At 39.6% G+C, this 16,962-nt stretch overlaps 2 protein-coding genes across 3 annotated transcripts; one reads left to right on the top strand and one right to left on the bottom strand.

Moving 5' to 3' along the window:
- Nucleotides 1–1,524: 1,524 nt before the first annotated feature.
- On the top strand, nucleotides 1,525–3,114 carry LOC140942633 (cdc42 homolog). Its single transcript, XM_073391567.1, has 3 exons — nucleotides 1,525–1,811; nucleotides 1,903–1,961; nucleotides 2,444–3,114. Exons 1-3 carry the CDS (start codon nucleotides 1,646–1,648, stop codon nucleotides 2,849–2,851), a joined length of 633 nt encoding a protein of 210 aa, XP_073247668.1. The 5' UTR covers nucleotides 1,525–1,645; the 3' UTR covers nucleotides 2,852–3,114.
- A 1,501-nt stretch (nucleotides 3,115–4,615) lies between these two features.
- LOC140942632 (carotenoid-cleaving dioxygenase, mitochondrial-like) lies at nucleotides 4,616–11,510 on the bottom strand. Of its 2 annotated transcripts, XR_012166558.1 has the most exons (5): nucleotides 11,479–11,510; nucleotides 8,685–9,206; nucleotides 6,903–7,614; nucleotides 5,280–5,654; nucleotides 4,616–5,123 (listed from the first exon to the last, which is right to left on the bottom strand). XR_012166558.1 is itself a non-coding variant. In XM_073391566.1 (4 exons), the coding sequence occupies exons 2-4, from the start codon at nucleotides 9,190–9,192 to the stop codon at nucleotides 5,357–5,359; spliced, it is 1,518 nt and encodes a 505-aa protein (XP_073247667.1). In that variant the 5' UTR covers nucleotides 9,193–9,206; nucleotides 11,479–11,510; the 3' UTR covers nucleotides 5,277–5,356. The 2 variants fall into 2 exon arrangements, 1 of the variants encoding a protein (XP_073247667.1); XM_073391566.1 differs by lacking the exon at nucleotides 4,616–5,123 and having other exon boundaries at nucleotides 5,277–5,654.
- Between the last annotated feature and the right edge of the window lie 5,452 nt (nucleotides 11,511–16,962).

Here is a 16,962-nt window from a genome sequence, read left to right as displayed (position 1 = left end):
TATTAACATGTTCTTGTTCAATATGTTTACAAGGGTGAAAATACTTGAAAAATTTCAAACGAAAGATTCGTCTACGGTGAATTCGAAACATGTTTTTATTGTTAGCTTTAACTATCTAAAAAATTCGGTAAAAATTAACACTACCCATTTTTAGGGGCCTTTGTCTTCACAGTCAATGTGACGGCGCGGGGTCGGCCACTGAAGAGTAGACGATCGGACCGAGGTTGGCTTCAATGTTGCAATGTTAAATAACAAAGTGATAATAACCAGGGGTAGATACTAGAGAGTGAGGGCACAGTTAAACGGGCGATAAATAATAGGACTGGGGGGACAGCCCCTTGGGACAATGTTTTACTCTGACCAATCGTATGTTCCATTTTCGAAGACCCAAAGGGCATAGTAAGAGCTGAACGTTCTAAACAAGCGAAATGCTGAAATGGCGACGCCAAGAAAACATTTCTTTGTCGCTATTTTCTTTTTCTTTTTTTTCGCCCTTTAAGACTTGCACTCGGTCTTTTAAATAGACTACGAGTAGTCCCCTATTTGTCCTCAGGGATAGTAGAGCGAGCGAAACGCGAGCGGGCGGGAAATTCACGCCACGCGAGAAAAGGCGACACGCGTGGGGTGATTTTCACGCGCGCTCGCGTTTCGCTCGCTCTGCTATCCCTGAGGAAAAATGTAAGCATGTAAGTATCACGTGATACCTCACTTCTTGGGCTATAAACTGACAGTGACTCACAGTCCTTCAGAAATCAGAAACAAAAGTATGGCTCAAAAGGCTTCCAGATCAGATAAGGGCATCTATCTGTCCCCGCCCAAACTTTGCGTCTTCCTTTCCATTGCATCCAGGACCATTGCCGGATTTACCTATTAACTTGTCAGTCCTTTTATTCTCCCTTTCCATCCGCTGAGTATTGAAAGTAGGGCCAAGTAAGAACAGTTCGGTCTGTAATCAGGCAACAAAATCATTTTTCTTTAAAATCTTTAGAAATATATATATATATATTGTGAACTACAGGAAAATTCTTCGATCCATTTCGGCCGATTTATCAGCGCTGATTTCAGACCGAACTGGGCCCAGAATAATATAATCAATGCTAAAATCAGGGCCGTTAATAACCAAGCAGACTAAAGAATTTTCTTCTGTAGTCGCTGATATTGGAAGTTGATTGCTAGCTTATGGTCCATATTGGTGGCGCTCTTTGGTAACTCTTGCAGTTCCTCTTAAGTTTCTTAGCCAAACTCAGATTGCACGTCTGTAAAACGTCTGTAAAAAGAATGGTAGAATGCGCTCCAACCCTCTTTTGAACTGGCAATGCTAAATGGGATACTGCATCAATTTGTTTACAAATAATATAATTTGTTAACTAAAATTTGTCCAGTTGTTGTGAAGAAAAACAAATACGTGTTTTATCTACTGCTGATCTAGACCAGAAATTCAGGAAGTCGTTCGTTATCCGTGACAAACCAATCAAGGCACATGCAACCACTGACATCATTTCCGGTAAACAAGATTAAAGGTCGACCACAGTTTTTCCTGTGTGATAGTTACCGATAATACAGTAGTTTCCGTGTCAAACAGTGAAGAGTATCGAGGATGTGTACCTTATAACGCCAAATAGGGTCCATGCTGTGAAAGAATAAAATGAAGAACAACGAAAGGAAACTGCTTGTCGAAGAACCCGAAAATAGGGTTGTGAAATGTGTTTTAGTTGGCGATGGCGGGGTAGGCAAGACATCGCTTCTGGTTAGCTACTTGACGAACGGATTTCCTAATAACTATATTCCCACAGCTTTCGACGATTATAGCGGTAAGTAAAAACACACAAAGAATTATTTTATGTCCATCCTGCGGTTGAAAGAATCCTCAATTCATTTATTATTTATTTTGTTTTATTTTAGTAACAGTTAAAGTCGACAAGGTGCCGTATACATTGCAATTTTGCGATACAGCAGGCCAGGCAAGTCTTCATTGTTTTTCTTTCGTTTTACGCAGCAAATTTTGTTATGAATTATTTCTACGTTATTATTTTTAGAGGTTATTATTTATCACGTAAGGTGAGTCGATAAAGCTTGTCTTTATGATTAATATTTTCTGAGCGCAAAGCTTACGAAATTTATATAGAGTTGTCAAGTCCAAAATTAAGTTCGAAGTTTTAGTAATGAAAATATTCTTTTTGCTTGTGTAAAGCATATTGTTTGTTAAAAATGAATTTAACGCTCAATTAAACCGGCAGCTGGGCGAGTAAAGACACAATTAGAATAAAGCAGCTCATAAACCTAAGCTTATAATTATGGCTCGTGACTGCGGTTCCATCCTCCAAAATTCTCACTTATGAGCGTCGATGTACAAGTTTTGTTGTTTACATTCACATATGATGGCGTTAAAAAATTGTACTAGCTCGTTAAAGAGTCTTAATTTGTTTGTTCTGTTTTTTTTTAGGAGGACTTCGATGCTTTGAGGCCTCTGTGTTATCCTTCTACTGATGTGTTTATTATTTGTTTTTCTGTGGTTTCTCCAACATCTTTCGCAAACGTTTCACAAAAATGGCTCCCAGAAATACGTAAATATTCGAGAACTGTGCCTGTCGTTCTTGTTGGGACGCATTGTGACTTGAGGACAGATGTACAAGAGTTAATACGACTCTCGAAACTTGGACAAGAGCCTATTACGGGTCACAAAGCCGAGAGCTTTGTGAAAAAGGCTGGAATCGTCTGCTATATTGAAACTTCGGCGGTCACTCAAAAAAACATGAAATCCGTTTTCGATGAAGCTATTATCAACGGATTAAGACCACCAACGAGTAACAAAAGATCTGACCTCAAAGGTTGCGTGTGTAGCGTCATGTAATACTCGTTGGTTGTTTGTCATTATGTAAGTTTTGAGGCGATAAATTCAGCGTGAACTGCGTGTGATGATACAGCATACAGCCGGATGTCACAGCGGAGATGATAAAATCGTTATTTATAAAGTTTACAGGCCACGTTGTCGTCATGCGTTCATTACACAGCACAACTGGGATCCTGTAGGGCTGAAGACCGAGAATTTAATTGCTATGCGTTATTTATATTGTTGGGTTAACAATGACAGCTAAATATAAATGTGCATATTAAGATGCGTCTATTGTCTAATTCTATCGTTTAAGACGTTCTTCCTGCCTTTCCAAATGATTTTTTAATTGACATCGTTACACAAAGATATTTTATACTGACTACTTTGAAAACGTTTTAAAAGTGTTCAACTGGAAACTACAGTCGAACCTCTCTTTACGGACACCTCTATAATGCGGACACCTCTCTATTACGGACAGTTCGTTTGGTCCCAGAGATGCCAACAGTCATACATTCCCTAGCTCTATAATACCGACATCTCTGTAAAGCGGACACTTGGTTCTGTCCCTTTGGTGTCGTATTAAAGAGGTTTGACCGTAAGAGTTATAGGGCTCCACTAACTTGCATTTGTTGCCCTTTTTTCCACTTGCCATGAGTAAAACAATTAGGCAAATGAAAACCCCCAACCTCGTCCCGAGGGTCTTCTTGTTTTCTAATACAGATGTCGGTGGCAGCAGGAAAATGAGACGATCTGAACACGAAGTTTTTTTAAGGTTGTTCAGAACCACCTTAATTTTTTTTAAAAGCAAGGTGACCGAATCCACCCACCCCCACTTTAATTATCCGGCACATCGCCAATATAAAACTAAGAATATTTTTCATTGACGTGTTTCAAGAACGGATTTGTAAATGGTTACACCATTGCTATGGTAATACAGTACCGAGTGCCAAAACAAACCCACACAAGTTTTTCATTAATCATAACTTTAACAAAATTCTCATATCTGATTGGCTATCTGCCCTGATTTCAGCCTTAATAGGACAACACGCTTCATGCCTAAGTAATTGGACAGTAAACGCCATCACGCGCGCGTTTTAATGGCTTTTTTTCACTGCTGAGCAAAAAAAATCTCGAAATTTCTTGTGTTTTGATTTTAAAAAAGAGCCTTTTATATCAAAAATTTTGTTAAAGTTATAATTAATTAGTAACAGAACTTCGTGTCGTCCAATTCGGTCTGTGAATCATACTCGTGATTAAACAAATCGGGCCCTCCGCTACGCGGTGCGGTCTCCAATTTTGTTAATCACTCGTATGATTACAGACCGAATTGGACTCCACTCAGTCCTGTTACCATCACTGATCATCGCGCATTTCCTTTATACCGTTATATTATCGCGTCGATTAATTGTATCGGCAGCAGTGTGTTTTAGTATTGATTCGTCCACGTAAAAGTATAAATCACGGTACTGAAAACAAATAATGATCCACGGAGCCTGAGTGGCAAGCATTAAATTAACGCTCTGAAAGAATCAAAAGCTCGCATATTTTGGCTTGAAACATCAAATTTTGAGCGTTTTATTTTAAGGATAAATTATCTACTCGTGATCAGTAAATAAAACAACATTTTGGTCTTCAAGGGGAACAAGGGGAGTTTAATTTTCGTTAAAAAAAGGTCATGTTTAATTGCTAAACAAAGCAGGTAATCGCGCCCTCCCAAAGATTTTCCAGCCGAAATCCTTCTGCGCAGCCAATCACCTGTGATAAATCGTACCTCTTATTACAAGCATTTCAGTTTACTTCACACTTTTCGTAGCCGACTGTTGTGCATCAGTCGTCATTCGTTATAAGATCCTGAAGTCCGATTAAGGGGCGTTTAGTGTCCACTAGTTCAGTAGTAATAATGTTGGCAGAGTCCAGAATTGAATACGATCGATATAGTAAAAGCGTCATGAACTGGCAGGACGTTAGACGATCACTTAACTTGCGATCACGCGCGTCTTCTTCCCTGAGTCAGACGAGCTGCTTTCGTTAATTCTTATACGCTACTTCACTTTCGGGCCGATCCATCGACAAAAAACTAACACGTGAAACTAAAATTATTGGCTCAGTCCATCAGTTATACGACAAATTATCAACCTCAGTAAAAAGCGCCAGGTTTCTCTGGGAAGGCGGTAAAAACTAATAAGACATTTTCTCCTTCTTTTTAGGTGGCTAAAGTCTCCCTGTTGCAAAATCCGGCGCAGCTATTGCTATTTCTGTTGCGCATGAGAAGTCCAGTTCCCTGTATTATCATCCTCGGAGACCCAGGGGCAGTTAGTCGGGTCGATAAAATGTTCGTGGTGAAAGTTTACTGTAAGATCGAGACGAGATCTTACAGTAAACTTTCACCACGAACATTTTATCGACGCGACTAACTGCCCCTGGGTCTCCGAGGATGCTGTATTATTAAATGAGCAGACGTCATATATAACACTACTGTGATCTATAATTTGAGGAATTCAAAGTATAGAGTTGTTACATTTGTTACTGAAATAAGCCATGGAAATTGGCTGGAGTAACTCCTTGAATCACACCTCGACCAAGTTCCTTAAGTTCTTTCGCATCTAGCACCACCAGAGACGTGGTCTGGTCCTTAGGGTTGATCACGCATGACAAGATGACACCGTCATCCTCTGCCTTCCCATCAGGCGCTTTGACAAACACAGGCTCAGATGGATAGGCACCCCACTCCTGCCATTCCACAAATTTCCTGGTCTCAACATTAAGTTTGATCAGTTTTCGAAACGTCGTATGGGTGGACAAGGCCACTCCATACACAAACCTGAAAACGTAAAAACGGAAAAGCTACGTCTTACTGTTTCAAAAGTAGCGTATCACACAACGAAATCATTGAAGAACGTTCAAACAATCTGCTTCTATTCCAATCGATCACAATTACAAAAAACCTGTTGCTATATATTTCTCTCCTTGTCTGGCCAAAACGTTTAAGGCAATGCCTCGCCCTAGTTGAAATCCTCCCTCTACAGAGGTGCGAGGTCTCCTCTAATGTGGTGAGTTTACCTCCTTAGCCACGCTTGTCAGCTGTAAATAGCCAACTCAGGATCGTCTCCTGTTAGGTAAGAATTTTTAACACAATTTGTGTTTATTTTGGTTCAAATGTTTACTTGTGTTTTCTTATCCCTGACAAGTCCCTAAAGGGGATCGAAAGTATAATTACTTATTTAAAATATACATATATTTTTTTAACGAAACAAAAACAAAAATTTTCTAAGGGCGATTTGCACACGCGTCATATGTTTTAATTAGCCTACTTCAAACATAGGAAATAATATCCTGTAGCTATTTGACACGAAAAAAGTGGATGTGGTACTGATAGAAATTAAACAACTATTTCCCAAATCCAAATCCCTCTTGAAGAATGGAAGACTCATGGGAAAAGACTGCTGAAATTATGGCAAACTTTCTTGCGGTCGGCAGGAAAGGAAATTCTGAACAATAGAAGGCTGAGTGATTCTTTAAGTCACGACTCAAGAACGGATCAGGTCAGCTTTGACTCAAGAGGACGCTGGGTCTTACGGGTTTAACTGTGGAAAACGATTTATTGGCTATAAGTTCGGCAGCTGACTCAAAATTTGGCACAAATAAAGAACTCGTCATCCTTAACATTTTCAAGTACAAATATAGTATTGTGTTAATAAGTCACGTGATATGTCACGTGACCACTTTTCTAAAAATCTTCAATAATCGACAAATAGGCGGTTGTATTATGAAAACAAATCAAGCAATAACATTTTTCTCACACATATTAAATATTTCTAACATTTCACCTTTCAACAGAGTGTCCATTGTACTTCGATAAAAAAATATATAACGGAAAACATTTTTCTACATGCCCAAAATTAATATTGAACAATTAAAAAATATAATTTCTAACTTTTATTTTTTTCGCGTACATTTATTCCAAACGTATAATGTAAGGTATGTTTACCCTCCATCAGAAACGCCGCCAACCTTACACCCCTTGAGAAATCAAATTATCGTGGGATGGAAGTAACAAACAAAGACTCACCTGTAAGGTTTACCGTTGAACTCCTCGTAATTTATTCTGGGCAACTCAATTCCTGAGTACAGTGAGGAATAATCCAGCCCGTCACTCCCCTTATGCAGTGGTTTCTCTGTGTCAGCGTCATAAAGTTCCCCCAATGGAATTTCATAACGACGTACATCAGGGACATCCAACTTCTTCTGACCTGGTTCTGCAGGTGAGCGCAAGTTTTTAAGGTACAACTGTTTTATAATCGAGTTGTCATGGTAACAGCAGGCATCAAGATAGATCTTCTCATCTCTTTCGAACGCGTTGATGTGATGGAAAACGAAAAATGGTTCCGCTGTGAAGACACCCACACGGTTGCCATCTTTCCTGTCGATAATATGGAATCTGACCAGCTGGTTTGCATCCCAGTAAAGCCAATTTTCAAACCATGATGAGAAGAATCTGCGGGTAAGAGCTCTCCATATGTTGATCATAAGCGGTTGTTCGGTCACAACAACGTAATTATCGGTGAGGCAGAAGCTATGAAAGTACCCTAGCCCACTTGTAGGGGAAATGGTGCAAAGAACTTTACCACCTTCCAGAGGCTTCTCGTCTGCTTTTCCCGAGGAGGGCGGTATTTGGATGATTTTGTAAGTGGAGTCTCGGCCATATGTGGTGGAGATATTGATGACTGAACCGTCGGAGGTCTGGTGCGGATGAGCAGTGGCCGAATTTATTGTAACTTCACCTGCCAGGAAAGAGAAAAACAGAGCAATGATCTAATGGACATGTAACAACGTTTTGCCGCGATAATTGAATGGAGAAAAGTCACGCCTCGCCTAATATGTATATCAAGGCTCTTAAAACACTTTGACGTGGGGAAGGAAATGAGCAAGTAACATCTAATTTAGCCCATACTCCAAGAAAACACGAAGCCACAAGCGGTAAATTCGTCGCTACTGCAAACAGGTTTAGCTTTGACAAATACATGTACAGAGTATCAAACAAACTGACACCAAAAGCTACTGAGTAACAATCACCTAACAACACAGGTCAGGGTAAGCGCAACAGTGGGAGTCATGCAGTATGAGCAATGTGAGACTCGCAGGTCACAGGCTCTCAATTACCAACAGTTGTTCGGGAATTGAGCCCGCGCTAACAAAAACAACAACAACAACAACAACAAAACTTTATTAATAAACAGAAAATATTACAGAAGCACTACCCACGGATAGCAAGGCTATTCCAAGCGGGACAGTGTCAGTGTGTGCAAAGTATGAAATTAAGATGAAGGCTGACTAAGGAAAGTTTACAGTTTACAAATAAACGAAATAAAAGTCGAAATATGGATGAGGACTAGTTAACACAATAAAAAAGGAAGAAGTAAACAAATAAATTGTAAAAGTAGAAACTAATAAGCAAGAATTTAAATTTCGACATTTTTGGCGTATCAATACTGTAGTCATCTTCTGAATTAAAAATATAAAAGAGTTATTTGCGGAGTGTTGTTTTGAATTTATTTTTGGGGAGATGTCTGATATAACAGGGTATCTCAATCCACAGCTTAGCCCCAAAGCGAGCTAAACACTGTTTAGCTCCGCCCACGCAGACTTCTCGGGAAGGAAAAGACCGGACTCTAGAGAGTGGACCGAATTCGAGACTAAATCAATTAGTGCTTATGAACAGAGAACACGCTACCTATCTAGGAGAATAGAGTGAGGGAGCAGGAAAACCTTAGTCTTTTCAGTAGACATTCACAGCGTTCTGTCATCCAATCGTAAGCCTCAGGGCTGGAGAACTAACGAAGCATTTAGTTACCTGGAAATTCAGTGGTGATGTCCACCCTCTTTAACGTGTCCAGGGTCTTTGGATCGATCTCATACAAAAAGTTGGATTCTGTTGTTGCATACATCTTATCTTTCATCATAAACACGTTGACAAGAGTGTTATCTGCGGGAAGGTCGCTTGCCCAAAAGAACGAGAAAAAGCTAGCAAAGATGTTCTTGCAAGGGTCTGGGGGAACATATGTTCCAAACTCTACACGATACGAATCTCCATGATTTATCGAGTCTGCATAACTTTCGCTTCGCACGAACTTGTTACTGTACATCACGTGACCGTCTGCTATATGAAAGCGGTGCAAAAGTCCTTGACCATCAAACCAATGATTAAATGGGATGTCACCGCACTCAAATTTACCAGGTCCATTCCTTATCAAGGTACCCTTGAGCCATGAGGGGAGGTCACCTCTTATCTCTGCCTTGATCTGTTCAGGTCGTTCATTAACTGATTGGAATAGGCAGGAGTGGTCTGGTTCGGCAGACATGATATAAGGGGGATCTGAAGATCTAACAAAGCCTCTATTAGAATGATTTTCACTTTGAACATTGATATAATTCTGTAATCACTTTATTGTTACGTTGTCTTGTGACTGGCTTAAAAAAATCACGCGCCACATTGTTAATCAAAAGTAAATCCAAAACCAATAAGACCAGGTCAGTCCAGAGCTTTTCCACTTTTAGTAATGTTTTGATCCACGAACCAAAACAAGCTATTGTTGGTTTTCGCATGACGTCACTAAAATTCAAACTAAAAACCTATCGATCCTACCGAGATTTTACTTTCACGATGCATTAGAGCAGCTGAAAACTAATTTTCATACAAATTTTCGCTTCAAAAGGGTTCTTGGTTTTGTGATAGAGTACGCTTGAATTTCTAAGCTTTTGCGTGACGCGGTGAGTTTCCCGAAGAATAATTATATTTTATGAGTTTCCCGAAGAATAAATTCGCGCTTTTGCAGCAAAACTCGGTAACAGATGTTTCTGTTGGTTTCCGTCCGCCATGTTGGTGCTTATCCAGGTGAGCACCAGCATGGCGTCTCCATAGTTTGGGTAAAACATTTCTTCGGATATCTCGTATACGAAATATTCCTCTGACTTGAATCTTGGCGAGGGTCTTTGTATATGTACCTCCTTTCATTTCCCAGATTCTGGACTTTATCTATTGAACGGTTTTGATTTTTATTTTGATCTATTTTGAATGGCGTGACACTGAAAGCCAGCAATTATCCAATCACTGTGCAGATTTGAAGTCACGTAAGGCGAAGCTTGTTATTATGAAATTTCTTGATGACAGTCGTGCGTACACGAACAATAAAAAAAATGAGAAATGAAAAGAAGTTGTTAACCCTTTCGTTACTCCCTGGGATAAACCGTTTGCAGAAAAGAGAAACGGGAATTTAAGATCTGTTAGCATGGACTATATAGCGATAAATCAGCGCGATCTCCGAAGCTTCTATCTACTGTCCACGCGAAATCATTTCACCCTAAAATATTTAATGGCATACCTCGTGAAGAAACCAGTCTAATCATATTTTTACTGGTCGGTATAAACCGTTTATGAAGAGTTATTTTTTGGTGAGGATTTCGGTCGCGGTGAAGTAGTATGAAGATTGCTCTTTACTCCGGGCCCAGCGCCCAGTGTATTTCATTAGCAATCTAAATGCAGCGTCACGCAAGGAGAAATTCAAGTGTACTCTAAAAGTAAAATTTAAATAAATAAAACTTTTTTTTTCTATTTTAATACCTCATGAAAGAAAAGGTTAGAAGAATTGTCAATTGTTTAGTTTGAATTTTGATGACGTTATGTGAAAAGCAGCATTTGGAAGCAATTTTCTGTGACATGTGTAACAATTGTCACGTAATTTGGACGGTTCGCATAAATTAAATACGATCGCCTCTGCCTTGCAAATATTACAGGGGCACCCAACGAGAATATAGTTCAAAACCACATAAACATAGCATTGTTGAACGTACTTTAGTATTTAAACGGTAGATGAAGGCTTATTTGTATCCCCTAAAATTTTTCATCTGTTCGGATTTGCGAGCTGAAAGTATAGTGATCCGAAAATTCTAGGGACCAACATTTACCTTTTAGAAAATTTCAGCCAGAAAAAAGGCCCCCGAAAATTCTAGGTGACCTTTTTAAGGTAAAAATCCGTTAAAAATGGGCAATTATACGATTTTTTTGAAGTTCGAAAATCCTAGGAGAGGCAGGCAAGCAAGAAATTTTTCAGAAAATGATCCGAAAATTCTAGACCTCAAATCGTCTTCCGAACAGATAATTTTCCGAAAATTGTCGTTGGGTGCCCCTGATATTACTGATTCTCGACTCTGAAAACGGCAGGCTAAAAACCATCTTATACGGCTCGTCCAGTAAAGCTCATCTGTATGATTCTACAACGGAAATTTTTCTGCTAAGATGGCAAATAAACATCGAGCTTGGATACAAGTCAGATGAGTCTACGTCCATTATACATACTATTCTACTTTTATAAAATGAATACTACTATTATTATAATTTTTATATACCATTGCCTCCATGTGATAGTGGCTTAATGTCCCAACGATCGTAACTGCATCGATCATTAAACTCACGATCTACTCGAACAGCAGTCTACAATGTACCGCTACTAAAAAAGCCACGCAGCATAAAATGACAGATATGAAGAGTCCTATGATAGCAGCAATATTTAATAATGTCATCAAAATACAGAATGAGATGTTCTTTACATAACGTAGCTTAAAAATAAAGTTAATATGTTTGCACTTACCTGCTTCCAATCTTCCAAGGTTTTCGCTTCGCGTGACACCTATACCTCAGCCCAGGCCCACTCGGATTGACGCCGCCTATCATAATATTTTTCTGATGTCACGCAAACGTTCTTTTTAATGATTTCCATCGGGAAATAATCATATAAGTGTTCATAGATAGACTTATCAACTTAATTTAGTGACACTTGCAAACTCTTGAAAATATGAAAGCCTAAAAATGGTCAATATTTAAATAGAATATTCTCTGTTTTCACTGTCACGCCATCAAAAATAAAAAATACAAACCAAGAAGTAATATACAAACAGCCTCGCCAAAAATCAGGTCTATGCGATATTTATATACCAGACAATCGGGAAAATGTTTTACCTAAATTTATAAAGCTTTATATAATGTCCCTTTGAGGGCCCTCACAAAAATGGCGGCCGGAAACCAAAAGAAACAGCTGTCTTTGAGTTTTCCTACAAAGACGTAACTACATCACTTGAGGAACTTGAGAGATTAAAGTTATATTTATTCTGAGACAAGAAAGTGCTTGGATAACAACTACAATCTCAAAAAATCGGAAACGTTTTCAACCCACATAAGAGCTTTCCAGGTCGCCAATTAAAAGCCGCGTCACGCAAAAGCGCCCTTTATAGCCCAACGAAGAACCCTTTCGAACCGAAGATTTGTATAAATAAAGGTGTTTAGCTGCTGTAATGCATCAGTCAATTCCAGCTGCGCCCTGATGCATAAGACCTCATGAAAGCAGTAACTCAGAAGAATCGATAATTCCTTGAATTTTGGTGATCCCATCAACCTCGTCCCCAGGGAGCTTTTCCCTGGCTTTGGGGCCCCGCCCCCAAAGCCAGGGAAAAGCGCCCTGGGGGGACGAGGTTGTGATGTCATGTGAAAACCGGGAATACAAGTACATACTGGGGCCGGCGTCCTAACGTAAACTCTTTTCTTGGTACCTGCATTTAGTCCTAATATTTCTGAAATTTTTATGCATCAGTCAATCAGTCAATTCCAGCTGCGCCAAACTCCCTCCCCCACGGCTACTGCGGGGCCGTTTGCCCGCCTTGTCATTCCCGGGGGTGGGGCATTTGCAAATCTTGCGCTGCCCGGGGGCCGGGCATTTGCCAACCCCGGGGCCAACCCCGAGCTTTTGACACGCACGCGGTTTCCTATCAAAATATACACTACACAGAGGATTTTACTGGAAAAAGGATGGGAAAAAACTGAAGAGGTTTGTAAAGGCATGTTCTCGACTTTTTGCCGCCAGTGCATTTCTTCATTGCTTATCACGCCAGAATAAGATTGCGAAACTCGGAAGCTATCGACGTGAATTGACGTTTTTTGTTATTGAATCAAGTTTCTCCTGATATTATTTGAAGAACATACTTTCATATAGAGTGTTTTCACTCACGTGGCCAGCATCTATGCAAATTTATTGGGACAGAAGAAAGTGTTTGCATAAGAAAAGAGTTCAACTCCCAAAGAATTGGTTTGGGACACCAACATGGCCGCCGTTTTATTGTTTTAGGACACCAATATGGCCGCCTTGACGTCATGTGGAAACACTCTATTTGCCCCCGCAGGGATTTCGCCCAGAGGGCGAAATCCCGAGGAGGCACTCTAGTCACTCGCGCGTATATTAATGAAAGTACTTACAGCTGAAATATACAGTCATATAGTCAATATAGAAAAAATCTCGATTTGCTTGAACAGGGACCGCGAGGAATCGGTAGGTAATGATGACGTTTCTATTGTTTGCGCCCGCAAGTACGAGATGGTTAGGATGACGTAAAACACAAAAAATCCCGAAGGGACTGCTTACAATAAGACTAGAATGCCCGAGCGTTAATTGATCAAACGTCCTTTTAATTTCTAAGGCTTTCTTTCCCGCAAATAAAATGAACTAAATGTAAAAAGTGAAATAGAAATAGTGAAAAATTAAACTTCTAATTAAATCTTTTCTTATGGTTTAGAATAAACTATTCTCGAAACTGAGAATGTTTTGATCAAAGCTGTGTAAATCGAACCGAAACTGTACATGGAACTTTGCGTTTATTTCCTGTATTTATCTCAACTATTGTATGGAATATGTGTGAAAATCTTCATTATGAATCGGTATATTCCAAAGAGCTACACAACAATATTCTTGGTTTGCACGTGACGTCACCAAAAATAAAACTAAGAAACTATCGATTCTTCTGAGTTTCTACTTTCACGAGGTATTACAGTACCTAAACACCTTTACATAAACAAATTTTTGGGTCGAAAGGGTTCTTCGTTTTGCGAGAGAGGACGCTTGAATTTCCAGGCTTTTGCGTGACGCGGCATTTAGCTGGCGGCCGGGAAAGCTCTTGCGTGGGTTAAAAAACATTACCAATTTTGGGAGATTTTGCAATCTAAATATTCCTTGTCTCAGAATAAATATTACTGTAATCTTTATGAGTTCCTCAAGCGAAGAATTCACGCATTAGTAGGAAAACTCGAAAACAGATGTTTCTGTTGGTATCCGGCGGCCATATTGGTTTTTCTGAAAGGGACACCAACATGGCGTTTCCATCATGCTCCTGGTTTCCATACAAAGCTTTATAAATTTAGGTAAACCGTTTTTCCCAATATCTCGCATTTGAAATATTCCACAGACCTGATTCTTGGCAAGGGTTTTTGAATATTTATCTTTTTTCATTTCCCAGATTCTAGTCCTTCTGTATGGAATGGTTTGCGTTTTTAATTTTTTCATTGCGTGACAGTGCAAACCGAGACTACAGAGCGGGGGCAGCTGTAGTGTAAACTATTACTAGTTATAACACAATTAATAGCAGTTAACTTTACAGTGCACTATTAATTTTAATGTCAATAATCTTATAACAATAACTAAAACCATAAACTGGTGTCGTCACGGCGTGAAGAATAGATCTCGTACCCAGATCTCACTCTGTTTTATACGAGATTAAATTAGAATAGCACTATTACAAAAGAAGACGTTAATTGAAACAAAAAAATCGCACATTAAAATGCTTAAAATAGCACTCCTCGACTGTGCGATCAATGAAAAATGTTGCAGAGTTGAAGGAGGACGGGGCATTTGCCCTGTTTCTTCGTCCCCACCCCGGGGGATTTGACAGCTCAAGAGTCCCCACCTCCGCATGAGGAGCCGCATAAAGTCCCTGCTCAATTTTACCTCCGATGTCGTGCATGTTAGCAGGGGTCAGACTTGCGCGCTGTCATCGATAGTGATCTTCACAGAGGAGTTGAAACAATTCTAAATTTCGCAACTGTCTGTAATATGGTTAAAACAATACTAGGCGGGGTAAATACATGTAAATATAAAGTCGAGCGCGGTACTTCTCAACTATTCTCCGGATCGGATCAGCCCGATCAAGCCATCATTGTATGGAGTATATATGGGTTATTTTTGCCGTATCCTGGTCGAGAATTTCTGTGTTGATTCGCGATCAAAATCATTTCCCTTAGAAGCGATTGGTATTTGGAAGAATGATTTAAACAGATCGGCCAGGTTAGGAGAATTCAAGCTTCTCTTCAGAAAACCGGAGATGGCCAGCCTTCCTTCTTCACATTGGTTCAAATGCGAGGCCAATTCAGCCTTAGATCAGTAGGTTTACCTTGCGACACATTCATGATTCTGGTTGGTATAATGACTTGATTAATAGTAAGACTCCTTGAAGGTGAGCACAGTGTTCGATTTTTTTCCTTTAATTTATTTATTTCTGCATCGAACATATCCGCGCCAAAACCTCCAAAATGCCCGCCAAATTTAATGTGGCGCTCCCGGGAGTGATCGTACCAGGGCGGATAAAGGATGGGCGGTGAAACGAGCGCGTCCGAGCAAAAAGGTGTGATGCAGTGGACTGGACTCTGCTTAGAAATGTCGCTTGTTTTCGACTTCGTTCAGGGCTTGCGATGTGGTTTGTACGTTAGACACTGCCGCTGTCACTGAATTATGGCGGCTTGATTTGTTTTCTTGCACTTCTTCCTCGTTCCTTTGTGCTGGTACGCTGTCTCCGAGAGGCAAATGTTACTATTTTTTGCGAGAGGTTTAGTTGGAGTAGACAAACATCTCTTTCAAAGGGTTTCTTTTATTACTTCCATGACTTTATTTCCTGAATTATGTTTTCGTTCTGCTACTCGCCAATGTCGATGTTATTCCAAAACAAAAACAACTAAGTGCTGTCTAAAACAGGAAGGAAAATCTCATCCATGTCATCCATGGCAAAACTAAAAGACAGCAGATCGTGTATCATAACTAGATGACGTGTATTTTATAAATGCGTGCAGCTCGTGCAAGGTGAAATTATGCTAATTTCAATCACCATCATCCTTCTTTTTAATTTTGAAAAAAAAATCTCAAACGTCTTTTTTTTTCTTCGAAACTTCAAAAGTAGTTTCCCCTCAGTTTTTATTGTTAACCTTGTTCTGTTTTAGAGAGAAAAACGGAGAAAAAACCTTACAACTAACCTCAATAAATTTTGTTTACATGCGGTTGCCGCATTTACAACGCATTGCGCGAATCGCCATGGCGAATTGCACCCGAGAAGCAAAGTTTGAAGAAGTACAACGCCACTATATCAATATATATCAATCTAATTTTTTGTTATGTTATAAAAAATTTATTCCCCTTTAACATATGTAAAAATTGAGGTTAAGAAGTGTTAATCTTTTGCAAACGAAACGGCGAAAGACGATTAGGTTATATTTAGTGGAAGGAGGAGGTATTCAACACTTTCAAATTAAACTCAAATTTTGGCATTATACGACCAACAAGTTTGACTTATAGACGTACAGACACAAACATATGAAACTGTTGATTGATATTGTCATGAAACGAATTTATATATTTAACATTGTAGCCTGAAATTACAGAAAGAAAATAGGATTTCCGGTTTGCAAAAAGGAAAATTTCGCCGGCCTTCAAGCGCACCGAAAGCGCGGAAAGAGCGCTCGTGCCAGTCCTACTCCGCATGAAGAGCGGAGCGCTCGTTTCACCGCCCAACCTTTATCCGCCCTAGATCGTACAGCTCGTGTTTAGGAAGAAACAGGCCCAGCACAACTTCCACTGGAAACAATTTTGTGTTACAAAAAGTACCCGAATAAACAAGTCCAAAAGCTCTATTGATTTCGTGCGACATTTTCTTGATAAACAATGGAATGTGTTGAAAATTGTAGACGTCCGTGTTTTATAATACACATATACACGTAGCGGCCAAATTGCTATATCTTTGATCTTTTTTCAACTGTTTTGCTTGTTGCCGACGTTTAAATGCTTCATCATGATCCAGTGCGATTTATAGTTGTCACTTCATGCTCAGATCTTTGTTTCCAAATTAATGAGAAAATTATCTTACAGTTAAAACACTCTTTGCACAACAATAAAGCCAGTAATTATCGCGTATATTGCGTTGACGAAAATGACTCCCACTGGTGGCAAATTGTGCTACAAAGCCATAAATAAGGGCTATTCCAAGTATAA

This window comes from Porites lutea, chromosome 7 (genome assembly GCF_958299795.1).
Source record: "Porites lutea chromosome 7, jaPorLute2.1, whole genome shotgun sequence".
Taxonomy (NCBI): Eukaryota; Metazoa; Cnidaria; class Anthozoa; order Scleractinia; family Poritidae; genus Porites; species Porites lutea.
Note: the sequence above shows the minus strand (reverse complement) of the source record. Positions and strands in the feature narration are given on the sequence as shown.